Source organism: Leucoraja erinacea, chromosome 4 (assembly GCF_028641065.1).
Source record: "Leucoraja erinacea ecotype New England chromosome 4, Leri_hhj_1, whole genome shotgun sequence".
Classification (NCBI taxonomy): Eukaryota; Metazoa; Chordata; class Chondrichthyes; order Rajiformes; family Rajidae; genus Leucoraja; species Leucoraja erinaceus.
This window is the reverse complement of record NC_073380.1, coordinates 31,166,920-31,194,526: the sequence shown is the minus strand read 5'-3', so window position 1 is coordinate 31,194,526 and position 27,607 is coordinate 31,166,920. Positions and strand designations below refer to the sequence as shown.

The 27,607-nt window shown below is 41.5% G+C and overlaps 1 protein-coding gene across 3 annotated transcripts in view; it reads left to right on the top strand.

Moving 5' to 3' along the window:
* Positions 1–244: 244 nt before the first annotated feature.
* The window catches only part of LOC129696240 (serine/threonine-protein phosphatase 4 regulatory subunit 1-like), a 60,134-nt gene continuing 32,771 nt past the window's right edge, over positions 245–27,607 (top strand). Inside the window, exons 1-9 of one of the 3 annotated variants that reach the window (XM_055633944.1) lie at positions 245–356; positions 640–684; positions 8,154–8,289; positions 15,652–15,758; positions 19,233–19,375; positions 21,013–21,159; positions 22,840–22,947; positions 26,003–26,068; positions 27,336–27,494. In XM_055633944.1, the coding sequence (XP_055489919.1) occupies positions 350–356; positions 640–684; positions 8,154–8,289; positions 15,652–15,758; positions 19,233–19,375; positions 21,013–21,159; positions 22,840–22,947; positions 26,003–26,068; positions 27,336–27,494 (918 nt within the window). In that variant the 5' untranslated portion in view covers positions 245–349. The remainder of the gene's footprint in view (positions 357–639; positions 685–8,153; positions 8,290–15,651; positions 15,759–19,232; positions 19,376–21,012; positions 21,160–22,839; positions 22,948–26,002; positions 26,069–27,335; positions 27,495–27,607) is intronic. The other 2 variants (XM_055633945.1, XM_055633946.1) reach the window with 2 other exon arrangements.

Here is a 27,607-nt window from a genome sequence, read left to right as displayed (position 1 = left end):
GTCAACCATATCTTCTCTCCAGAGATGCTGCCTATCCCGCTGAGTTACTCCAGTATTTTGTGTCTTATCTATGTATGCGTTGATATGCTACCAGCGTCAGGAGATAGGACCATTTGTCATGCACAATGCGCGCTGTCCGGTGAGTCCTGGCGGAGACGCGGGCGGGCGGGCGTTGTTGTGCAGCAAAGATCCTATAGCAGAGCTCAGCTATAGGAGCGTTGTTGTGCAGGAGCGTTGTTGTGCAGAGCTCGGCTATAGGAGCGTTGTTGTGCAGAGCTCAGCTATAGGAGCGTTGTTGTGCAGAGGCCGGGCTCAGGGAGGGGTTTAAATGTAGGACCAGGGGGGCAAGATGGCGGGTAGGGAAGAGCTGGCTCCTCTTTATTTATTTAATTAATCTTTACACCGCCGTAGAAACCACCCGTTCGCCCCCACCTCGCATGCAATAATTGCAGCTGTATTTTATTTTTTTAATCTACAACTCTATGTTGTAATTTTTTTAATAAAGTTTTTAAAAAACCTCTTAGAGGACAAAATAACTTAGTTGTGAAATGTTCTGGAGTTTTTTAAATTCCTAAAATCTCTTGTTAGTTTCGGGCTGGGTTTTTGAAATGATTTTGTTTTCCACCCAATTTGTTGCAGATTTGTCGCTGGTGCAGGAGGAGCTGCAGGAGGATGTGGACGGATGTGAGTGGGGCTGGAGATGGATCAGGGGCGGGGGGCGGGATCGGGGGGGTCGGGGTTTGGCATGTGCTGGGATCCAGGGACTGCGTCCAGGTGGGAGTCACAAGGCCGAGGGGCGACCTTTCCCCTTCCTATTTCCCCACCCGGGTCCCCCCTTCTTGCCGTGGGCCGCCCTGTCTCTCCCCCACCCCTCCTTCCCTCCCCCTTTCCCGGACCCCTCCCTGACCCGAGGGCTGCCCCCTCCCCGGGGCCCTCCACGACCCGAGGGGTCGACCCCCGGCCACTCCTCTACCCGGGCCTGAAGGCCGCTCATTGCCCCCGACCCCCGGCCACTCCTCTACCCCGGGCCTGAAGGCCGCTCATTGCCCCCGACCCCCGGCCACTCCTCTACCCGGGCCCGAAGGCCGCTCCTTGCCCCCGACCCTGGCCCGAGGGGTCGACCCCCGGCCACTCCTCTACCCCGGGCCTGAAGGCCGCTCATTGCCCCCGACCCCCGGCCACTCCTCTACCCGGGCCCGAAGGCCGCTCATTGCCCCGACCCTGGCCCGAGGGGTCGACCCCGGCCACTCCTCTACCCGGGCCCGAAGGCCGCTCATTGCCCCCGACCCCCGGCCACTCCTCTACCCGGGCCTGAGGCCGCTCATTGCCCCCGACCCCCGGCCCCTCCTCTACCCGGGCCTGAAGGCCGCTCCTTGCCCCCGACCCTTCCCCTCCTGGTCCCGATGGGTCCCCCCATTTCCTCCTCGGGCCCGAAGGCCGCTCCTTGCCCCCTCCTGTCCCGACCCCCCCACCCCGGCCCCAGGGAGAGGCCGAGCCTTCGCCTTGGTTGAATCAAGGGATATGGAGGAAAAAGCAGGATCATGGTACTGATTTTAGATGATCGGCCATGATCATATTGAATGGCGGTGCTGGCTCGAGTCGAAGGGCCGAATTACCTACTCCTGCACCTATTTTCTTTCTATGTTGAAGGCCGCTTCCCGGGCTATCTATCCTGGGCCCATCGTCTCGGGCTCTTCCCTGCCCACCCCCACTGCCACAAACGGGGTTTGACTTCAGCAGCCAGCGGCGATTCCGAGCTGGAGCGGAAAATAAACCCGAAAACGCCCTAAAAACAAATAGCACCCGACCGGTTGCCTGCTGAATAAGATTCACGTTGTCAGGCACAGTGCGAGCGGGCAGAGGTGGCGAGACGTTGTCACTTTTTGAAAATGCTTCAAGCGTTTGGGTTTATTGTTTTCAAGGGAATGTAGTTGGCAGAAGGAGAGCAGCTGAAGTACAAGGAATTAGGAAATATGTATTTAAAATAAGTGTTGAAAAGCTTAGGTTTGTGTTAAAAGTGGATCATTTTGAATATAAAGCCAGTAACAGCACATTGAACGCAATGGTTCTCTAATCGGTTAGCTGAAGTTGTCTGTTGTCACATTGTCTTCCTGTTGAAAATGTTTGGTGGAGTAATTTTTAAGCAGGGTTTGCCCAGCTTGATGCCTGCCTTGAGTTGCGCGATCAAAATATTTGGCAGACCACTGGCATCCAGTTGATTTTTTTTTTTTCCTCCCTCCGCTTATTTTTAAGGTGCTGTCTGACTCCATGCTGGGTTGAACCTACGGGTGCCCTCCAATATTTAGTCCAAGTGCCCATTTTTCATATGTGAATTGAATGGTGAGTGGCAGCAGGCTGTCCAACTGCATCATATACCAGGCCTGATCCTATCCTCATCTGCTTTGCCAGTTTTCAGTAGGTAACTAGTCACAATTAATCTTCCTTCTTTGGCCCAAAAGTAACCAGTTGTAGCAGGGTTTTTTTGTTGTTGCCTGTCTGATTTGTTAAAACAAAGGCCTGAATGTGTTGTCAATGTGGTTGAACGTCCAACAAATTTCACAGAAGAAATTTAGGAAGTTGAGCACTTTTAATTGTTTTTTTTTTAATTATTTGACATAGGCTGTCAAAATGGCAGCATGAATTGTTGGCTCTGTAAGGAAAACATTAGTGTATTATTGAATTAATGAATATTTTCTTTTTTTTTAATTGAGTAAGATTGTCGAGCTAGCACCGCCATTCAATATGATCAAAATTGGAGCAGTTTGTTTTGAAATTTGAAATCTGTGCATTAACCATTTGTTAGTGATCACTTTTAGTTCGTGATCACTGATTTTTGATTGTCCTTCACATTTCATCAATCAGATTGTCTAAAATGTATATACACTAGTCCTTGATATTTGAGAGAGTTAGAACAAAATTCACACAGATAAAGTAAACATGAATGTAGTGAGACCAACTGATGTTACCATTAAGGGTGCAAAGTATACAGCAGCCTGTCCCTCCATGAATCTACCAACCTGCATTATATTCCTGCTTTGCTACAACCTCAACCCATCCATAGTCCTGACCCTAACTCTGAAATGTGCGCTTGGCACATAGTACTGATTCCAGAATGAGCCTGAAATCCATCTACATCCCTGACCCCTGGTGTTCCCAATTCAGACCTTGACTCCAACCACACATTCCAGATACTGGCTCCAACTGCAAGCCTACTTGCATTCCTGACCTCTGTTGTTCCCGATCCTGGCTGCACATTATTGATATTTTATTATTTGCCAGCACAAGACATCAAAAGCAACCTGTCTCCAAGCAAACAGGATTCACTGGATATGATGAGAGAGAATTCTGAATTAATGCACTATATTTATTTATAATTAATGCTTTACAAAGGCCAGTGTTGCGAGTACACAGATCCGTAGAAAATGAGGAGAGTGTGTAGTTGGAGATCTTATGTTTTGTGTGCATTTATTTTTGATAATGGGTGGTATTTATTTGCATGGAACATTTTCTTTAGTGAATTGCATTGGTGTCATGATCTGTACATCTTCAGTAGCCAATGTAACTTTGCCTGTATATACAGGCAATGTCTAAAGCAACTAATAATTGTTAAAATAAATGTATAGGAATACAGTTGTTGGACCAAAGGATGGCCAAGGTCTATCTAATTTGTTTTCTATCAACCTGATTGTTACATGAAAGATGGTAGATGGAACGAGTATTTTTGTATGTTATCCACAGAAGTATTTTTGAATTTAATGTACAAACACAGGTGATATGTCATTTTTAACACGTTAAAAGCTTGCTAAATATTTATAAACCTTGTGGAAGTGCTGTAGAATGAATCTTTGTTGTTCGAGCTTGTGAATCAGTGGACCTCAGATTTGCATCAGATTTTTCTCTACTGGTGATTTCCTGTTATCAGCTGGGCCATTTTGTGGGAGGCATTGTAAATTGCAAAAGTGTGGATAACTTGGATATAGTTGACTTGATCTTGTTTTGTACACTTCAAGTGGAATTGGCAGAATCCTGAAATATTTCACCTGTTTTTCAACGTTTACCAGAGATGATGGATAGAATTTCTTAAACCGAGTATCAATTTGAAATATATGGGAGAGGAGCATGCAATGAAGGAAATTGCCTATATATTAGAATCCCTCCTTTCTAGGTAGATATGGGAAAGGAGGATGACTTGTGTTATACTGCGTATGTGCTTTGTGGAATTTCAGGATATCATTCTGTGAACCTAGTTTTTGTAGTCTGGCAATTTCTGTGTCTAGATCTATGTGAAAGCAAGTTTTTTGCATGAATACCTGAAACGTTTCAGTTTTGATATATGAGATGGACATGGTGTAAAGTACAGATCAGCACAAGTAAAATTGCTTCATTGCATGGACAGATTTCTCTTGACAGTAGATGTGTAGACTGTTGTCTCTCAATTGTGCATTTAGTCCCAACTTGAGTTCACATTGATGATTATGATATAGTTTTAGGAATGACATGGACAAACTGGATTTAAATCCATGAAAGGCTTTCATCACAATTGCAATTCAAGCATTTCCTATTGGCAATTAACTTTCCAAGCCACCCATTGCTGTAATAAAGTCATTTTGAAATATCTTGGGATGATGTAGTCAGCAACTACAATGGCATGATAACAACATTTAAACATTTAAATCTTCTACATTTTAGTGGACATTTGGGGGAAAAAAGGGGTACAAAAACAGATTGGGAAAATATTCAAGAGAGCATTTTTAATTGTTGGCTTCACTTAAAAGTGAAAAAGCCAGCCATTTTGATGATCAATCGGGATCTATTGTAACGTTTTAGGGTGCAGTTTTAAGATTGTAGCATTTGCTCATAAGGTTATGTGATAGGAGAAGAATTATACCATTCGGCCCATCAAGTTTACTTTGCCATTCAATCATGGCTGATCTATCTCCCTCCGAACCCCATTCTCCTACCTTCTCTACATAACCTCTGACACCTGTACTAATCAAGAATCTATCTCTGCCTTAAAAATATCCACAGCCTCTGTGGCAAAGAATTCCAAAGATACACCACTCTCTGATTAAAACAATGTCCTTTAATTCTGAGGCTATGACGTCTAGTCCGAGATTCCCACTAGTGGAAACATCCTCTCCACATCCTCTCTATCCAAGCCTTTCACTATTCTGTATGTTTCAATGAGGTCCCCTCCTCCAGCGAGTACAGGCCCAGTGCTGACAAACGCTCATCATAAGTTAACCTACTCAAGTCAAGTCAAGTTTATTTGTCAAATACACATACAAGATGTGCAGTGAAATGAATGTGGATTGTGCAAAAAACGACAGAACAGATAGAACAGAATCAGTATTTACATATTAGGGAAAAAAACAGCAATCTTGAAAAGACAAAACACAACAGTAAATTGGTACAGTAAATTAGTCCCTGGTCTGTGGTAAGAAACTCCGTCTCATCCTCTGTTTTCACAGCATGACAGTGGAGGCATTTGCCTGACTGTAGCAGCTGGAACAGTCCATTGCTGGGGTTGAAGGGGCCCCCCATAATGTTGCTGCCTCTGGATCTGCACCTTCTGTATAGTTCCTTCAGGGGGGGCGAGTGTAGTTCCCATAGTGCGTTCGGCCGAACGCACTACTCTCTGCAGAGCCTTCTTGTCCTGGGCAGAGCAGTTCCCAAACCAGATTGTGATGTTGCCGGACAAGATGCTTTCTACAGCCCCTGAGTAGAAGTACTCATTCCTGGGATCATTCTTGTAAACCTCCTTTGGATCCTTTCTAGAGCCAGCACATCCTTCCTCAATTGGTGCCTAAAATTGCTCACAATATTCCAAATGCGGCCTTACCAGCCCCTTATTGAGCCTCAGTGTTATATCCCAGTTTTTGTATACAGGCCCTCTTGAAATTAAATGCTTTTGTTGTCTTTTATGAGTTTGCTTTCTTTATGTCTTTTGTGTCTTTTAACTCTTCCTGAAGGCACTACACATTCGATGATGAAGGATGTAGGAGACATTGAAATTCCAATGCTGTTTTTCTACGGATCATGGGCATTTCCTACATGTTTGAGTCAATAGAGAAAACCAATTGAATTCTATTATGCATCCAGCTGGCTCTGATTATCATCCCTCTATATCAATATTGCTCATTGCTCTGCTGAATTAGTAGCAGGTTCTTAATGTAGATCTTAGCAACCAATTGGTTCCAGGATAAGAATGATTGCAGGTATGGGATAATTAAAACTGAATTTCCATATTATACATGGGGCATTTGTCAGATGACCTTTTGTTGCTTGGATCTACTAATAAACTGACGGTTTTGCTGCCAGGGAGATTTTTGTTCTGCAATGTAGTTGGAGAGAGATAGGTTACCTGTAGAAAGTTTTATGGTTTGTTCTGGGATGATTTGACATGATAAATTGCTTGCAAGTTATTGATATAACGTGAAAGTTTTCTTATCGGAATTGTTATCCGATCTCCAGGCATAAGGGGTAGAATTGCTCTTATACCTATTATCCCCTCTATTCAATGTTGAAGGCAACATTCTTGACAATCCAATAGAAACATTTGAATGAGATAAAAGTTAGGTCTGCAGCTCCTTAGCCAACTTCTCTAAACTGAAAATCAGATCCCTCTCTACCTTGGCTGAGACGGGAATTTCACACCCTTTTTTTCTGACCTTTGGCATTCTCTCAGACTCTTCAAGGTCATGTATGATTAATGTTGGCAAGCTGTTTAACATGAAGTATTGCCTCATCCTACTCTTAACCTGGCACCCATCCAGTTACTGGATAGTAATCAGGTTATTGCAGTTGCAATGGATGTTAACTGGAATAATGAAATTCTCACTTGCTACAGCTTTAAAGCCACATTAGATAATAACACCAAACAATACGATACATTATCAGTTACTCTAAGTAAACTGGATCATGGTTCAAAGGCCAAAATATAATAGAGTAATTATAGTCTTGGAAAGTCCATAGTTGTTCGAAGGAATGTTGTTAGGCTTGTGCAGATTGTTCAAGAACCTGATGGTTGATTGGAAGAAGCTGTCTTGATCCTGGAGCTAAAGGTCCTTGGGCTCCTGTAACAACATCCCGATGGCAGCAGTGCGAAGAAAGTATTGACTGTATGTCTTCGATATTAGCTGCCTTTTTGAGGCACTGCTACCTGTAGATCTCTTCGATGGTGGGGAGGTCAGTATCCATTGAAGGATCAGGCAACGTCCCCCACGTTATGCAAACTCCTTTGCTGTTGAATGTTTGAGTTTCCGAGCTAGGCCCTGGTGCAACCAGTCAGTATTCTTTCCACCTTGCACTCGTAGACGTTCTCTAGCATGTTCGATGATATGCTGAATATCCTCAAACTTTTGAAGGAGGTAGAGGTGTTAGTGAGCTTGCTTTGTGATTGCATTAATGAACTTGGCCCAGGACAGATCTTCAGATATATGTGCCCAAAATTCTGAAGCTGTTGACTGTCTCCGCCACCATCCCTCAGTGAAGGCGAGTGTGTAGTCCCTCTGCTTTTCTTTCCGGAAGTATCTATTTAGATTATTTATTGAGTCTTGGAACAAGCTTACTGAACCTTTGAGTGAGCCTTCAAATTCCTCTGTAATCAAGCCGATTATATAAATGGCTTCGTGAAATCATTGAAGTTATTTTAAACGAGCGCAAAACAAACTAGTTGGTGCGGACTCGGTGGGCCGAAGGTTCTGTTTATGTGCTGTATCTCTAAACAAAACTAAAATTATTTCACGTAACAATAAAAGCACCATTGAACCACCTGTCACCTCACACTCTCTTTATACTGGCTATCCTCCCTCTCTACCATCAGTCCTAACGCAGGGTCTTGAAACGTCAATAGTTCCTTCCTCCCGACTCAACCTGTTGATTTCCACCAGCAATTTATTTTTTGCTCCAGTTTCCAACATATGTAGTCATGTGTGTCTCCACATTTACGTTGAGTTTATCAAGGTGGAGAAGTGATAGAAGCCAACACTGCTTTACAGAATAGCCTCTTGAGTTTCTGTATCTACTATGAATAGGCAGGTGGTTTATAACAATGTAGATTTTCCTGTTTATCAGCACTGTATAAGGAATCATTCAAATTTACAAATTAAACAGGTTGCAATTGCAAATAACATTTCTGATGTCTCTGCCAGTTGGTGTGGATGACTACAGCTCAGAGTCTGATGTCCTTATTATACCTTCAGCCTTGGATTTTGTCTCTCAAGACGAGATGCTAACACCGTTGGGCCGACTGGATAAGTACATTGCTAGTGAGAACACATTTAACAGGTATGATGTGGAGAAGTGCATTTATGCAGAAAATGCAGAAACTATTTATCCTCTATTTTAATCTCTATTAATCTTCTGTAAATTAATATTTCTGTTTCAATAAGTAAATTTTATACCCCAAAATTCCGAATCATGTTAGATGGCTTTGTTAGAGTTAATTTAACATCCATAAGGGCTATAAAATTAATCCTTATTTGGGGGCTTTTGTGGGGAATAGGGGGTACAGTATTATTTGGGAATTGCATGGTTAAGATAAAGCCTACTTATAAAGTACTTGTATTTAAAACTCCCAAATATAATATTTTTCATAAATAGTTTATTGCACATGATCTATTACCATAACATCTGATATACTCTTTGTTGCCAAACCATAAACATAAGCACTGTTTCTATTTTACATTATGCATTTATCAAATGGGTAACTGTATGGGCGGTACTGAGTAATTATAAGAAGACATATTTAAGTTCTCAAATGTGCGGTCTCAACCCAAAATATCGATAATTCCTTTTCCCTTCTCCAAAGACACTACTTGCCTGCTGAGTTCCTTCAGTAGTAGTTTTTTTTCTGCTTTAGATTCCAGCATCTGCAATCTCTTTTCTCGAGCTTTAAGTCCTGGTCTGTGTTGTGTTAATTGCATTTGACTTCTGCAGTTGTGGGGTTTTTTGATTGGGTTTGACATCTCTTTAGGGAAGAGCAATTGTCTACTTTGTACTACAAATCCCTGTTGGGAAATATACTTGAGACGAGTGAGCATTGAGGAAAGAGGGGTTCATTCCCAGTTATGAAGCATGCCTTGATTGTAACGTAGAGCCTACAGTGGGGATTGTTCTTAGAAATGGAGTCTACATCGATTAACTCCATTTGGGAGAGTAGCAGGGTCAATTGTGGTTCACTTCTTTGATTATGTTTAGATACATTTCCCAGCATCTTATGGCAAATTGCATTTCTATACTGATTTGTCAGAATCCTTTTTGTGAAAAAGAATTGCATTAGAAACTAGTCTACAGTAGGTGCTAATTTAACAACCGTGGAAGGACTGTGAATGCAGTTTATTGTAGTTCATTGTAGTCCTCCAGTTAAGTGAATCGGTAACTGGCATTGCTGAATTTGTCCTTGAGGCTCTATTCTTTCCTCTCAACCCCATTGATAATTTGGCTCACCATTGCTCTTCAGTGAAGAAGAGAATCTAACAGGAATAATAAAAATTTATGAAGACTGCATTATTATTTAAAGGTTTTTGATCGCTAATCAATACCAGAATGCTTATCACAGTAGCAGAGAGTCTAGGAGCTGAGGTGAAGTGAAAATATTTGAACCTTTGCTCTTGTCAATCAACACTTGGCTTCTGACTTTGTATGTATGTGATGTGTTTGAGTTAAGTATGTGTGTGCAATTATCTTGGGGGAAAATAGAAACCTGCATGTAGAAAGCACCCAAGCTCTTCCAAAATGCAGTGAAAAATGCTTGTTCTTTTTCTTTGTTGTTAGCATGTTGGTGCCACTACTGAAGATTTCTGAAGTCTTGTTTCACATTTTCAAAATCATGAAGGGTAACAATATTTGGAGTGATACAATTCAGAAACCTATGTAAAAAGTTGGAAAGGCCCATGCAGGGGCAGCCTTTATGACGTGCCCTGACATGGAGTTCAATGTACAGAAGGATCCTGGTAAATCCTGGCAAAGTTCCTGCCAGCTCCTGTTATTGTAGACTCCTCGGCACTTGTCTGTAGAAGCATATTTCTGAGACATAGAAACTTAGAAAATAGGTGCAGGAGGCGGCCATTCAGCCCTTCGAGCCAGCGCCGCTATTCATTATGATCATGGCTGATCGTCCACAATCAGTAATCCTTGCCTGCCTTCTCCCCATACCCCTTGATTTCGCTAGCCCCAAGAGCTCTATCTAACTCTCTTTGCAATGCATCCAGTGAATTGGCTTCCACTGCCATCTGTGGCAAGAATTTCACAAATGCACAACTCTCTGGGTGAAATTTTTTTTTTCTCATCTCAATTTTAAATGGCCTCCCCTTTATTCTTAGACTGTGGCCCCTGGTTCTGGACTCCACCAACATTGGGAACATTTTTCTTGCATCTAACTTGTCCAGTCTGTTTATAATTTTATATGTATCTATAAGATCCCCTCTCATCTTTCTAAATTCCAGTGAATACAAGCCCAGTCTTTCCAATCTTTCATCATATGACAGTCAAGCCATCCTGGGGATTAACCTCGTGAACCTACACTGCACTGCCTCAATAGCAAGGATGTCCTTCCTCAAATTAGGAGACCAAAACTGCACACAATACTCCAGATGTGGTCTCACCAGGGCCCTGTACAACTGCAGAACGACCTCTTTACTCCTATACTCTAATCCTCTCATTATGAAGGCCAACATGCCATCAGCTTTCTTCACTGCCTGCAGTACAAATACAAGCATTCATTAATTTGACTAGATGTTAACATTGTAATTTGAGTTTTCACCTAATGATCTTTTGGAGTTTTAGAAAATCAGGTTAGATTTTCAGTGAGCTGAGCACTTTGTCTGTGACACCAATAGCAATGGATCCACCACTGCCAGTTGTGGGTGAATATACTGGCTCCTTTCCACGTGCTACCAAATTGCAACGCAACATTTGATTGACATAGTCATGCTATTTTCTGCATATAATAGCAACATTGGGTGAAGATTGCAAAATATATTTTCCAGATGCAGTGAAGTAACGTTGTTACAAAATAAAATTGGGGAAGGAAATAGCATTCGGAATGATTCATTGATCAGCTTAAAGCCTTCCTGTAATAAAATGCAGCATCTCTTGCCGCTTGGGAATCCCTCGCCCAAAGTTGGGAAAGTAATGAGAATTTGAGCGCAGAAGACTTGCATAAACAGACAAAGGAGCACAGATTCTCATAATCTGTCCACCTGGTCATTCTGTAGAAACAAAGAACTGCAGATGCTGGTTTATACCAAAGGTAGACCCAAAGTGCTAGAGTAACTCAGCGGGCCAGGCAGGATCTCTGGAGCAAAAAGGATGGGTGACGTTTCTGGTCGGGACCCTTCTTCAGACTGAAGACTTCTCCAGCACTTTATGTCTATCACCTGATCACTATGTTGGGCAACTTGTCTTGCATTGGCTTTGAATTAACTCGGAAATTACAAAATCACGGTGGAAGAGGTGTCCTTGATTCTGAGATGCAGAAAATAAACAAACGTAACCTTAAATGAACAAGCATGGCAGTACAACATGAAATAAGACACGTGAATGGGCTTGCATAAATTATAAATTACAAAAAGCATGTATCTGAGAACATTTCCCCCAGGAGCTCTTCTGGTAATAAACTAGTCACAAAAATACTCATCAAACATTGCCACTTATTTCCTGCAGCTGTGCCAATTTTGGATCCAAAGTTTTTCATGACATCCCCAAGTACTTGGTCATCCTTGAAGTATTCTTTCAAGTGTAAATAGTACATAGGAAACATGGCAACCAGATTTTACCGAGCAAGATTTCACTATAGCAGCAATCCAATATTGAATTGATAATCTGTACTATTTCTGGCAATAGTCGCTGGGGAGAGCTGTTCTTAGAAATGGTGCCATGTGATATTTTGTGTCCACTTGAGACGGCAAAAGGGCCAATGATTTAATGATTCACCCAGAAAACGCCATTTAACACTCACACTGTACTGCATTGGAGTTTTAGCCAAGGTTCTGTTCTTCATTCTCTTTAATGTAATTCTATACCCCAATCACATGACTCGAGAGCCATATGGAGTCAAATTATTTATGTATCCCAATTATTTTGCCGGTGCTGGCACAAAGGGCCGAATGGCCTACTCCTGCACCAGTTGGCCATTGTCTGTAATTCCATTTTCATTTTTGAAGCAAATTATTTCACTGCTCAGACTCTTGTATTTTGGTTGAAACGGAGGTCACTGTAACTTTCCTTCATGCTCGAGAGAAGTTCCCGCATACTCGCGGCCTCAGTTAGGTCGAGGAAAATGTTTCAATATACTGAAAATTTTTCTGCAAGCAAAAATTGGTCGACAGGGTTCTTTTGAATTGACTTTGCAATGAAATGTTGTCAAGTCTGCTTGGAACTGCTGTCATTTCACACTCTGACTGCCAGCAAGTTCAGAATGTCTGCGTATATGTGTGTGTTTGTGAATGCTGAGATCCGAAACCTCTGACCGCAAGTCATTGCTGATTTTCTGATTCATCTCTGGCTGTTGATTTTATGGCATCCAATGCAATAGTAAGAATTTCCAGCAATTATCCAGCATTAAATGGACAGTCTGCCCATGTAACCCTTGACATATTGAACCAGGTGCAGGAACATAGTTTATTCTCTTCAATGGAGAGGAACAGATACAAGGGACTAATGTATCATGTTTGAGTTTCTCTAATTGATAAAGTAAGGGGAGGTTGTTTAAGTTGTGGAAATGTTAATAATTTTATCAGTTTAAGTGGTTTGAATAGCGGAAACATTCAAAATAATTCAAAGTTTTGTAGAAGTTTTTCTTGTGGATGGGCTTGTTCTGATTACACTCCTTTTTAGACGCATGTCACAGGACTTCCCATCACAGTGCAGATGTTTGCTGCCAATGATCAAATCTGCTCTATCCAGAAAGTGTAATAGTTAAGAGCAAACATGGCAACTTGCCACCAACCCTGATATTTAACATTGATAAAAATACATCTATTGATGCTCCTGAACACATCATCAGTGATGTGACCTGGGGTCATTGGGTGTTTCAGGTCTTTCAACATCAGACGACACCCTCACCCAGGTGACCCAGCCGTGGTTGATCAGACCACGACTTGTGTTCAGGTGACATTCGCTCCTCCCCATGGACCTAGTCTCCTGATCCAGAGCCATCTCGGGGATTTCTCCGCTGCCTCTGTGGTGTTCTTGTTGGCTCTTCTCCTCTCCATTTTCTTGATGCCCAGTGCACTCAAGGCTTTGTAGAGCGATTGCACTGCAAAACCTCTGCAGCCAACCTCGATGGGCATACACCTTGCCTTCCAGCCCTGCTTGCGGCAGTCTATGACCAGCTCTTCATACTTGGTCATCTTCCCCTCGTGGGCCTCCTCCAGGCGAGCTTCCCACGGCACAGTCAGTTCCAACAAGACAATGTTTTTGGTTGCCTCTGAGACCAGGAGGATGTCTGGCCTCGGAGTGGTTGTGGCAATATGCTGTGGGAACTTCAGCTATTTCACCAGGTCTACAGAAAGCTGTGAGTCCTGCGCAGATTACTTGTGCGGTTAGAATAGCACTGTATTGAACACCCAGTTTATAAAAACATTAACAACATTGTTCTTGGTGTTGATTTCTCCAGTGTTTAATCATTATATAACTTTATTAATTTTAAAGGAGCTCCTATGACTTTAGGCTTGTACCGTATGGAAATGGGCCATTTGGCCCACCACATCCATGAGAATAGACCCATCTTCCAGCAGTTGGCCCATTGCTTTCTATGCCATGGCAATTCAAGTGCTCATTTAGACACTTAAATGCTGTCAGTGATGACTTGCATGGGTGCAGGGTTTTCTGGAGCTCCTTCCTAATGGTAATATTTTCTATGTTCAAAGTTAATAAGGAAGACTAGGCGGGAATCTCAAAATGATCACCTGCACCTGAGGGGAAAAAAAAAATTGTGTAGTATTTGGTAAAATAATAGCAATATGAAGACGCCATGACCAAAGCAAAGATACTAGAGCGAAGACGGAAGCCGATTACGGAAATGGCGCTAAAGATTACGCATGACCTACTACGGCTTTTTCATCGAGTGGACTATCTTGCTCCGCTGTAGTATCTTTGCTGCCTACCATGTGGGAATGAGTTGAAGGCTTTACTGAAGTCCATGTAAACCCTTTCTCCTGTACTGCCCTCATAAATACAACTTTTCAAACTAGTCGATTAAATTGATCATACAGTGTCTCCCCTTCGGCAAAGCCATGTTGCCTATCTGATTAGTCCCTGCTTTTCCAACTGATCATTAATCCTATTGTATGAGCTTGTCGGCTGGGAAACAGTGTTACTGACCTGCAGTTTTCCTTGCTGAACAGCAGTTCCACTTTGTCTTTTACCCTATATATCTTTGGAAGTACGACTCTGACTCAGCATTAGTGCAATGGCTAACAGATAGCAGCTAAAGTAGAGTGAATAAACCTAAGAGATATTGGAGTTATTCTCATTTCCAGTCTAAGCCTTTAAACCTTGATGTTTGTGTAATCTAACATAGTGGTACAAAGGCGTGGTACAGATCTGCATTTAGCCTTCTGCTCTCTTCAGTCTGAAGAAGAGTTCCAACTCAAAACCACACCATTCCGTTTTCTTTAGAGATGTTGCCTGATCCACTGAGTTACACCCACTCTTTGTGTCTGCTTCAGTATTAATCGGCATCTGCAATTCCTACCTGCAAGTTTAACTGCTGGGAGATATGGGATGGCATGTAACAATCATTATGGGGATGTTTTCTTTTTTTTTAAATATTTTATTTTATTAGAAGTAAGTACAGTCATATGGAACCAAAGTGCCTAATATATATTTTCATAATACATTTTATGTACAACTTTTTTTTTTTTGTTACATTGAAAAAAGATGAGAATAAGAAAAATAAGTTAGATAGTAAAGGATAGAAAGATGTGAAATATATAGTGTGTGAAGAAAGAAAACGAGTAAATGAAGAAAGTTGAGAGAAAAATAGAGAAAAGAAAAGAAAATAAAAAAGAAAAGGAGATCATTATTTATAATCTTGACCAACCCTTGTCCAGTCCTGAAACAGTTATTTTTTACAATTGTGTTGCACCATATGATTCCAAAAAAACGACGAATGGAGACCAACTCGTTATGAATTGGTCTGATTTATCCATTAGGAGGAATTATGGGAATGTTTTCAAAACCCAAATAGATAGTATCAAAATGTCCCTGTATTAGTGCATTTGAGATACCTACTTGATCTAAGCCTAGGCCGCTGTATGCTGTTCTCTACTATGGAGCATAGCATATCGTCACTAAGTGTTGTAACTTATTGAAAGGTAATAGATTATGTTCCAAGTACCTGGCTTATGAGCAAAACTGATGCTTTTTAATGTGACCAGGATTCTGTGAAATGTATTACTTTGCAATTAAATACTACTAGTATCAGTTGATGAACAACTTTTTTTGGTTCATTTTGAAGCAGAGCATCAAAATAGATTATTTTACCGCACCCAAGTCTGTGCATGCTTGTTTGTGGTATAGGAAGTTGGGAAATTATCTTATTGATTAAATAGCATGTTTAATATTAAGAATAACTTTGTTTATCAAGGGTTTCTGATGAAATGTTGAAGTGTTTTGAGTTTTTTTTGTTTTTTTCTTTAACAGACAAATGGTAGCAAGAGGTTTGCTGGATACGCTGCGGGCAGTCAGCGACGATGAAAAAGACTGCCTCGCAGTGCTCGAGAGAATAAGTAAACTAGCAGAAGATCCAGGTAATCAGTTTCTATAACCAATCCATAATGTGGTGCAGTGCTTAATAAGGAATAGAGAGAGTCTATCTTAACTGCTGTGTTTATATCTTTTGATTCACCTGTATTGATTCCTTGGCATAACCAAGTTTACTCGCCTTGCTGTCCATAAATACATTCCCTATCAGGAGTAATTAAGGATTCTATATGGAGGTATTCTGCTTTCAGAATCCCTTACCACAGGTAGATAGGATGGCCAAAAAGGCTTTCAACACATGAGCCTTCATCAGTCAGAGTATTGAATATAGAAGTTGAGAGGTTATGTTGCAGTTATACAAGACGTTGGTGAGGTTGCATTTCAAGTATTGTGTTCAGTTTTTGGCACCAAGTTGTAGGAAAGATGCCGTCAAACTGGAAATGGTGCAGAGAAGATTTGCGAGGATGTTGCCAGGACTCGGGTGTCTGAGGGGGAGGAGGGTGTGGGGGCAAGGAGGGTGTGGGGGCAAGGGGGGTGGAAGGACTCCACTCAGCGGCCACTGGCCGTGGCACCCCACATAGCACCTCCCGACCCCACATAGCACCTCCAGACTCCACACAGCGGCTTCCCCGACTCCACGCAGCTGGCTTACAAGACTGCACACAGCCGGCTTTTCCGACTCCCCTCTTGCGGACTCAATCAGCGCTTCTTGCAGACTCTGTCCCGCCTCCGGGGCTTTATTCTCCAGCGGGTGCCGGAAGGAACGTTACCTTCATGGTGACTGACAGGCGAGAAGACCAATCTGTGATTGGTCTCGCGATCTCACAATTTCTTAAACCTTCATAACTTTTGTATAATTCCACCGATCGGAAAAAAACTTGGTGGGTTGGAGTAGAACGGTGAGTAAGATGGCGAAAAAAATCCTATCGATAAAGTGTACTGGTTTTGCAAATTAAAAAAATAATTTTTAAACGGAAGTGGTCAAGATGAGAGTTTTAGTAATAGTATAGATGGGCTAAACGCAGACAGGCGGCAGTGGAGTAGATGGGGCATATTGGTTGGCGTGGGCAAGTTGGACCAAAGGGCCTGTTTCCATGCTGTATGACTCTATGACTAAATGGAACTCAATTTATGAATTTGAGCACAACACCAGACATACTATGCTCTATATTGTGTATAACATTTGTGGCTACAGTGAATACACAAAAACATATTTAACTGGGCGCACTCTGGCCGTAGTGCCAGATTGGTAGATTTTCCAGACTAGTGGATGGTGTAATTCAACACAATAGATGTTGCATGGTATTAAGATGTTGCCAGTGAACCTGGTATTTTTCTTGGGGAAATCAGGGTTCTAGTGTGCAGAGGGAGTGTGAGAATTGGAGCCCTGGTCTGGTGAAGGGTATATTAATGGAGTAGATTAATGCATTTGCACCAAATTAACCTCGGAAGCATCTAAAAGTGTGTATTTCCTTTGCCCCATCCGCAGTTCCCAAAAATTAGGAAGTGAAATATAATACACTGAAGATTGAAACTAATTTACTCTGATTTGTTATATGTTTGTTCAAAAGGCAATCTTTTTGAGTTTTTTGATGTTCAAGCACTGAAAACTGAGGGATATTGATTGTTAAAGCAGTTATTTGGGATATTTTAGACTGCAGTTCATTCATTTCAAAGTGTGACAGAATGCTATACAAGTTATGCCCAGCAACAAATTATAACGTTCTGTTATTAACCAGGGTTTCCTTTGGCAAATGTAATATGCTTAGCGCTGGTAAATCACTTGTCCTGCATATTCATTTATTGCCCATTATTAGTGATGACTGATGCAACCCATTGTCAGTATAAAATTTCATTCCTAGTTACTGTAACCTGCAAACAGAATTTACAACACGTTTTGTTTAAACCCATTCCAGGAATTGAAGCGAATTTGAATAGGCAAATGACAAATGGATTTTGCCTGTATTTGTGACTGTTGCTAGGGTGCTATTTTCTCTGCTCTAATGGTTGAAGCTTAGAATTTACCATTAGCCCATAAAGGAGAAGAATGTCATAAAAACTCCAAATATGTAAATAAGAAAATAGTATAGAAGACATAAAGATGAAAGTTTTCCACTTGCCAAAATATTTTGAACTGTTTGATAGTATTGAAAAACAGTGGGCGGCACAGTTGGGCAGCAGGTAGAGCTGCTACCTCTCAGTGCCAGAGACCCAAGTTCAATCCTGACTTTGTGTGCTGCCTGTGTGGAGTTTCCATGTTCTTTGCGTGACCATATGGGCTTTCTCCATGTGCTTCGGTTTATTCCACATCCCCAAGATGTGTGGGTTTGTAGATTAATTGGCCTTTGTAAATTATACCTAGTGTGTAGGGAGTGGATGAGAAACCAGGATAACATTGAACTACTGTGAATGGGTAATTGATGGTCGGACACAGTGGGCCAAAGGACTTGTTTCACAGGTGTATCTGCAAAAGAAATGGTGTCATTAATGAGTGATGTTCATTTTTACCCTGCTGATTAATTATTAGGGTGATGTTTGTTTGGGTAATGCGATTCGTACTTTGCCACATTAACAAATGAATCAGATTCACATGACAGGAAGTACATTTTAAATGCATATTTAAATAACTTGTAGACTAGTATAGATGATTAATTAAATTCCTAATTTCAGAGCACACTACAATGACATTTATATGTGTGATTTGCTGGTCCCTTGTTCAATAGGGTAGTCTTGTGATGGGCGACTGGAGTTATTTGGGAGTCTCGAGTAAGTTGCAACATTGGAAAATTAAATAGAAAATCAAATGCAAATTTGAAAGTCAAAAGCCATGAAGTCAAGTCAAGTCAAGTTTATTTGTCACATACACATACGAGATGTGCAGTGAAATGAAAGTGGCAATGCTCGCGGAACAACAAAACAACCAAACAAATTATAAACACAATCATAACACACATATTATTTTACATAATAAATAATAGAAGGAAAAACGTTCTGTATAGTTAGTCCCTGGTGAGAAAGGCGTTTACAATCCGAATTGCCTCTGGGAAGAAACTCCTTCTCAACCTCTCCGTTCTCACCACATGGCAACGGAGGCGTTTGCCTGACCGTAGCGGCTGGAACAGTCCGTTGCAGGGGTGGAAGAGGTCTCTCATGATTTTGTTTGCTCTGGAGTTGCACCTCCTGTTGTATAGTTCCTGCAGGGGGGCGAGTGAAGTTCCCATAGTGCGTTCGGCCGAACGCACTACTCTCTGCAGAGCCTTCTTGTCCTTGGCAGAGCAATTTTTGGTAACGCAAGGTAGTTGAGGAAAATAATTTCTACCATTGCCATATTCTCAACTTTACAAAGATTTTGAAGCGCTTAATTCAAGGGAGGCAATTTAGCAATGTATGTTCTATCTCTGCACATTTAAAAAAATAACCCCATCTTTTCAGAATACACTCATAATAAATCATCAGGTCAACAGTGTTTCAGATAATTTTGTTCATTGATCATTGTGTAATGTAAAATATGCTTTTTACAGAAGCAAATGTCCGTGCAGAGTTGATGGAACAGGTGCCTCACATTGCCATATTCTGCCAAGAAAATAGGCCTTCCATTTCTTATGCTTTCTCCAAATACTTATTGCCCTTCATGGTTAGATGCCTTGCAGATTCAAACAACCAGGTAAATGTCTTTTTTTTTTTTTTCTTTGAATGTGCCAGTAAATGTTTTATTTTTACTTAAACGTGGTCAATTTTTCCCCCCCATTTGATTGCAATCCTATGAAAACTTTTGGTTTACCAGAGGTGTAGGCTTAATACATTGATGCCCTTTTCCTGATTTGTTTATTGTTACATTGCTCTCTTTCTATATATTTAAACAACGACAAGCTAGTAAACTGCTTATTATGGCCTAATTGTCTGCAAGCATGTTTTTCTTATGAACCATTTCCACTTCTCCAAGACCCTGACACGCGGAGTTACTGTCTGATAACTACAGGAAGCTATCTAATTAATCACTTTTGCGGCCAATTATATCTGTTTCTGAGTGGGGCGTGTGTGTTGGATCCAAGGTTAAGTTCATGCCACAAGCATTCTGACAGAGCTACCTCGGTTTGGATATTGGGGTTTTACCCCTTCCTTCCGCCACAAACAGGTACACCACCAAAGGTTAGCTAACCCTGCACTAACTGGGGATTGCACTCAACACTTCAGTTTTATAATATTCAACACATGTTGATTTGAGCCACTGAGCCTATGGTTGCAATGTCTAAGTTTAATGGACATCAAACTTGTGGACAGACAATATTCTCCAAGCTCCGTCATGGGAAGAGATTGCAGATTTGTCAAAGGGAAAGGTTGAAGGAAAAGCTCAAAGCCCCCTTGGGGTAAAAATGCCACCTCCACTGGTGGGTGGCTATTGAAAATCTGAAGGGCATGCTTCAGGAGATCACAGAAACTCTGCAGGCAACAAGAAGCAAACTGTTTTATAAACTGCTGACGAGATCCCCCATCTATGGAGGAGTCTGCCGTTTCCACATTGGCCTTTTTGATCACTCTGGAGCCAATGAAACCAGAGTGAAAGCAAGTCATCCTCTATTCCAAGGGAGTAAGAAGGAGGAGATTACATGCAGTTTAATACTCTTTCCATCATCGCATTGTCAATTGAATCATTCATGTATTTTCAGTTGACTTTTCATATTCTGAATAGTCATCCGTTAGATTTGGAATCTCGCCCTTGCTCCTCTCTTTATACTGACTCTCTTCCCTCTCGATCCTCTCTTGACTGAAAAGACCACCCATTCCTTTCCCCCTCAGATGATGCCTGACCTGCTGAATTCCTCCAAAAGCCTTTTGCTCCAGGTTTCAGCATCTGCATTCAGAATCATAGTCATAAAGCATGGAAACGAACCCTTTGGCCCAACTTGCCTTGTGAACCAAGATGCTTCATCTACACTAGTCCCACCTGCCTGTGCTTGGTCCATATCCCTCTAAACCTTTCCTAACCTGCCCAAATGTCCCAGTGTACAATTGACTATTTGATAGATTCTATTAATATGTTAATTAGATTTTGTTAATTGGTTAGATGTGTCTTAGCTTGAAGGATTGTGCTATTTGAATTTCTCCCAGGTGTAATTAAAACATTGTGAAAGTTCTCATGCCATATTTAAAAGTTAATTAACTGTTGTAATAAATTACTTTATAATAAAGGTATTTCTATTTAAATCAGTCAATTGATTAAAATATACTGTATAAATGTTATCTTTTTGAACTATGGTCTTTTGTGACGGGTCAGCTGATAATTTTGTTTATTATTTACAGGTGAGAAAGACCAGTCAGGCATCATTGCTCGTGATATTAGAACAAGAGATAATAGAAAGATATGACGTGGAGACCAAAGTATGTCCTGTTCTACTGGATCTAACTGCCCCAGAGAGCAATGATGATTTGAAAACAGAAACTGTAGCAGTAAGTGAAATGCCTATTATTTTTAAGTATAATTGTCTGATAAAATTGAAAGCTTTGGCATGTATATTGGCATGTATACCAAAGTATAGTTCGAAGGTTTGTTTTGCATGCTATCCAATCAAATTTGATACTATAGATAAAGACAATCAAGCCAAACTCAAAATACAATAGATAGAGCAAAGGGGAAGATCAGTGCAAATTGTAGTTGTCGGCATTGCAGCACAATAATTCCAAAGACTAAGTTCTATGTCCACAATGAAGTAGAGAGGGCGGAGTTGGATTCATGGGAGGTGGTCTTGGAGGGGAGGATGCTCCTCAAACTGCAGAGCAACTTGGACAATGCAGCTCACCCCCTCCATGACACACAAGCCAACCTGAGGAGTACCTTCAGCAACAGACTGGTTCCACCAAGATGCAGTACAGAAAACCATAGGAGGCTTCTTCCCTTCTTCCCTGAGGCTATCTAACTACAGTTCCTCCCCCTTGGTCGTGGGGTAGACTGATCTCACCTTCTCCTCTCCCCCCCCCCCTTCCCCCAAATCTTTGCACATTCCCAATAATTTCCACTCATCACTTAATTTCATGTTTCATGCATGTTGTGTTTTGTGATTCCTGGGAGACATGATGTTGTGTTTTCACTCCTGGGATACATAAACATTCTATCTTATTGTGATAATGTACCCTAGCTCATGGAAGGACAGTTCAAAATATACAGCTTCCAGGACGAGGGGTCACAGCTTAAGGATAAAGGGGAAATCCTTTAAAACCGAGATGAGAAGAACTTTTTTCACGCAGAGAGTGTGAATCTCTGGAACTCTCTGCCACAGAGGGTAGTTGAGGCCAGTTCATTGGCTATATTTAAGAGGGAGTTAGATGTGGCCCTTGTGGCTAAGGGGATCAGGGGGTATGGAGAGAAGGCAGGTACGGGATACTGAGTTGGATGATCAGCCATGATCATATTGAATGGCGGTGCAGGCTCGAAGGGCCGAATGGCCTACTCCTGCACCTAATTTCTATGTTTCTATGTAAAAGCCTGACAACAGAGGGGAAGAAGCTGTTCCTGAATCTGGTGGTGCAGGCTTTCGGATTCTGTATCTTCTGCCCGACGGGAATGGGAAGAAGGAATGGCCGGGGTCGGAAAGATCTTGATTAATGTTTCAGTCAGACCTAGAGCAAAGATATTTGGGAGGAGATTTGACAGGGCAGAACAAGATCATGACTGATTTAGATTTAGTAAATAGAGCCAAACACAGTAAAATGTTGTGGAAGATAGGGGAAGTTAGGAGAAATGTTTTTACTTCAGAGGGAAGTTTGCATCTGGAATTCACTACCTGTGAGGGTGATGGAAACAAAATAATTTGGTGCCTTAAATGAAATCTGGATAAGCACTGGTTTGCAGAGTTGGGTGAGGAAGCCTAAGAGTGACTGGACTGCTTCACATGGATTTGACATAGTTTTGATGGGACCAGTGGTGTCATTGTGTCACATTTATGAAGTTAGAAATAGCTTGTTTCAACCTAGTTTATATTGGTCAAACTAAACTGTTTCCGATTTTAAATGAGAGGTATTCTGTCCGGTTGTATGTTTTGAGTTATTCCACTTGTGATTTTTGAAAGATTAAGACATTTTTCTTTTTTGTCTTTTCATTACTGCCATTGTTTACTTTTACCTTGATTATAGATAATGTGCAAAATGGCTCCCATGGTAGGGAAAGCTATCACTGAAAAATATATACTGCAACGATTCTGTGAAATGTGCTGTGATTGTCGGATGTTCCATGTTCGGAAGGTCAGTATATGTAATCTGATTTGTTGGATTCTCTTAACTTTTTTAGTTAATACAGGAAGAACAGAGCTCCTTATTGCTATAGTTCAACCTTACCACTGTTCATTTTACGTTAACTACATTAAAAGAACTAAAATTTAAATGGAGTGCAATTCCTCAAAAGTGTTCAGGAGTCTTTTCTCAAGCCGTATGTAGAGGCTCCCACACGTGAGAGGGCAACACTGGATCTAGTATTGGGAACAGCAAGTTAATGAAGTGTCTGTGGATTTTGGGACCACTGACCACAGTTCAATTAGGTTTAAGATAGTTATGGATCGGGACAGAGAGGTGCCCACGTGTTAAAATGCTCAACTGGGGTAAAGCCGACTCTGAGGGTATGAGAGAAGTTCTTGCTCAAGTTGACTGGAGCATGTTATTTGAGGGGAAAGGAATATCGGCCAAGTGCCGATGAAAGCTCAGGATACGTATGTCCCCGTTAGAGTGAAGGGCAAAACAGGCAAATTTAAGGAAGCTTGGCTGATGAGGGAAATTGAGGTATTGGTCAAAAACAAGAAGGATGCATGGGACAGGTATAGGCAGCTGGGATCAAGTGCATCCCTGGAGGAGTTTTGGGAACTAAGGAGTAAACTGAAAAAAATCAGAAGTGCAAAAATCAGACGGGTAACTAGAGAGAGTGGGACCTCAGGAGTCAAAGCCACAAGAGATGGGCAAGGTCCTCAATGAGTATGTCTCCTCTGTATTTACCAAGGAGAAAGACAGTAGGATGGAGGAACTTGGGGCAGTCAATGAAAGTCTTGAGAGCAGTCAGTGTTACCGTCGAAGAAGTACTGAAGGCACTATCGTGTATAAAGGTAGACAAATCTCCAGGGCCTGATCAGATATGTCCGAGGACATTGTTACAAACCAGAGAGGAAATTGCAGGAACCCTGGTTGAAATTTACAAGTCAATAGACAATAGGTGCAGTAGTAGGCCACTCTGCGATTCTAGCCAGCACCGCCATTCACCGTGATCATGGCTGACATCCACATTCAGTACCCCGTTCCTGCCTTCTCGTCATCCTTAAATAGAGGAGAGGTGCCAGAAGACTGGAGGGTGGCAAATGTTGTGCCTCTTTTCAAGAAGGGCTGCAGGGAAAATGCTGGAAACTATAGGCCGGTGAGCTGTAGTTGGAAATTTACCAGAGATTATTCTGAGGGATATGTTATACAGGCATTTGGACGGGCAAGGGCTGATTAGAGATAGCATGGTAATGCAAGTGGGACGTCGTGTCTCACAAATCTGAGTTTTTTGAAGACGTGACCAAAAAGGTAGATGGGAGCAGAGCTGTAGATGTCATGTACATGGATTTCAGCAAGGCATTTGACAAGGTTACACATGGTAGGCTGCTCTGGAAGGTTGGATCTCATGGGATCCAGGAAGAGATGGCTGGATGGATAGCAAATTGGCTCCGTGGAAGGTTGCTTCCCAGGCTGGAGGCCTGTGACTAGTGATGTGCCTCGGGGTTCAGTGCTGTGCCCGTTACTGTTTGTCATCTACATCGATGATTTGGAGGAAAACATAAAGGGCAAGATTAGCAAGTTTGCTGATGATACAAACGTGGGTGGTTTTGCAGATAGTGAAGATGGTTGTGAAAGATTGCAGCAGGATCTGGATTGATTGGGCAGGTGAGCTGAGGAATGGTTGATGGAATTTAAAACAGAGAAGTGTGAGGTGTTGCATTTTGGGATGTCTAACAAGGGCAGGACCTACACAGTGAATGGTGGGCCTCTGGGGAGTGTTGTAGAGCAGAGGTTTCTTGAGGGTCAAGATGCAAGTTGATAAGGTGGACAAAAAAGCTTTTGGCAAATTGGCCTTGGTCAGTCAGAGTATAGAGCATATAAGTTGTCAGGTCATGTTGCAGTTGTATAAGACATTGGTGAGATCGCATTTAGAATATTGTGTTCTGGGCGCCATATTATAGGAAATATATTGTCAAGCTTGAATGGGTTCAGAGAAGATTTATGGGGATGTTGCCAGGACTACGTGTGAGCTATAGGGAGAGGTTAAGTGGACTGGGTCTTTACTCCTTGGAGGGCAGGAGGATAAGGGGAGATCTTATAGAGGTTTACAAAATCATGAGAGGAATAGAATGGGTAGATTGCCCAGAGTAGGGGAATTGAGGACCAGAGGACATAGGTTCAAGGTGAAGTGGAAACTATTTAATAGGAATCTGAGGGGTAACCTTTTCACACAAAGGGTGGTGGATGTATGGAACAAGCTGCCAGATGAGGTAGTTGAGGCTGGGACTATCCCAATGTTTAAGAAACAGTTAGACAGGTACATGGATAGGACAGGTTTGGAGGGATATGGACCAAGCGCAGGCAGGTGGGACTAGTGTAGCTGGAACATGTTGGCCGGTGTGGGAAAGTTGGGACGAAGGGCCTGTTTCCACACTGTATCACTCTATGACTCCAAGTGGAACTTGACATTAAAAGTAAAAGTTTGCACTTCAACCAAAATCTAACAACATTGTTCCTTAGTTACTGTTGTACAATGTGTAGGAAGAATCTGCAGATGCTGGTTTAAGTGGGTCAGACAGCATCTCTGGAGAAAAGGAATAGGTGAAGTTTTGGGTCGAGAACCTTCGTCAGACTGAGAGTGAGGGGAAAGGGAAACGACAGATATAGACGGTGATATAGAGAGATAGAACAAATGATTGAAAAATATACAAAAAAGTAATGATGATAAAGGAAACGGGCCATTGTTAGCTGTGAGTTGGCTGAAAACGAGTTACAGACAATGAGACTAAAAAACAGTGTTGGATACATGACTACTAGAAAAGTGAACTAAAATGTTCACTTTGATTGGATTGATGTATTCAAAAGAGAGTTAGATGTAGCTCAGGGCTAACAGATTCAAGGGATATGGGGAGAAAGCAGGAACAGGGTACTGATTTTGGATGATCAGCCATGATCAAATTGAATGGCGGTGCTGGCTTGTTGGGCCGAATGGCCAACTCGTGCAACTATATTCCATGTTTAAGTTGAGTTTATAAGAAAGTTTGACTTCTCTTTTCAGGTGTGTGCTGCCAATATTGGGGATATATCTAATGTTGTTGGTCGGGAAGCTACCGAAGAATTGCTGGTAAGTATCATAATCTGATGATTAACGCAACATAGCAACTCCAACCTTTGACTATCACGGGTACAAAAATACATTTAAAGTGTTTTGACAAGTGTTCAAAATTATAATGTGCCAGGTATATTGTTATGAATAAGTAACAAGGTGAAGAGTTTTGCTGATCTTGACATGCACTGTACAGTAGTTGAATCAACCCACTAGCAACAATGAATTCATTTACTTGCTGTTCACTTTTAATGAACACTGTTTTATGTAATGAGACAACAATTTGTCAAGGTTATTTGTGCACCAACATAGTGTTAGTAAAGCACTTCAAGAACAAATACTGACCATCGATACTGTTTCCTATGGCAGCTCTCGAGGATATATTTCTATTTTAATGGGCAGTAAAAACTACTTTCAAAAGGTAGAATTAAGTAGGTTTTAGTGTTTTTTCCCATTTATTTGTTTCCTATTTCCTTCTTTTCCTCCCTTTCCCTAGAAGGCTCATCCTGGGGGTAAGGTTCAGCAGATGCCGCCAGCCTTCTGGTAATTACCTAAGGACCATCCTTAACGTGTGCACCTTGGCAGTGAGTGTCTGTAGGTTATTTGAGCAAGGCAAGAGTGAGGTTATTAAAGCAGATTTTGACCCCTGCCCCAACATGTGCCTTCAGTAGGGGTGGGAGGGAGTGGTAGAAATTGGATAGAACTTAGTGCCTCTGAAATTTTAGGCACTAAGAGCAATTGGTGCACTACTCCTGCATTTGCCAAGATTGGAAAAACTAGGCAGAGACCAGTTTAAATACTGTATCATTTAAATGTATAGAGCTCCGTTTACATCTCGCATCATCACAGTTTGCTTTCCATATATTCCCTGCTGCTATTGTCGGGATATAATATAATCTAGTACATTTTGAAGTGTCAACTTTGTGAACTCTCTTTATTTTATTGTGCATTTTAGTTTCAAAGGATCCAATAGTTAATTCCAAGAAATGAACTTAGCACATGGCATTGAAACTCATTTTTAATCCCATAACCATTTTAAACATTCCCTATTCCTGGCATGCTGATGAATTCTTTTGTATTTACCACTTAAACTTTAACATCAATTTTAAGTTATATTGTACTTGGGTCTGTTATTTTGTTGGAAACTCAGAATTTAATTTTGAAATGAATACTTTAATGCAGTTGAAATCTATAATTTCTGTGAATTATATTTTTGTATGCTACAGTCTCAAATGATGTGGCAACTGTGATTGAAAATACTGTTTTCTTGGGTTTTTCTGTGTAGTTACCAAGGTTCTTCCAGCTATGCTCTGATAATGTGTGGGGAGTGCGGAAAGCATGTGCCGAATGCTTTATGGGTGTTTCTTGTGCAACCTCTCAGGAAGTTCGTAGAACAAAACTGTCTTCACTCTTCATTAATCTGATCAGCGACCCTTCACGTTGGGTAAGTTTAAAAAGTGTTTTCTGTATATGGATGTTGTGAACATCAGAGGTAGGGAACGAAGTGACCACATTTGTTTTGCTATTCTTGTTATATGATTTCTCTGATTCTCATGT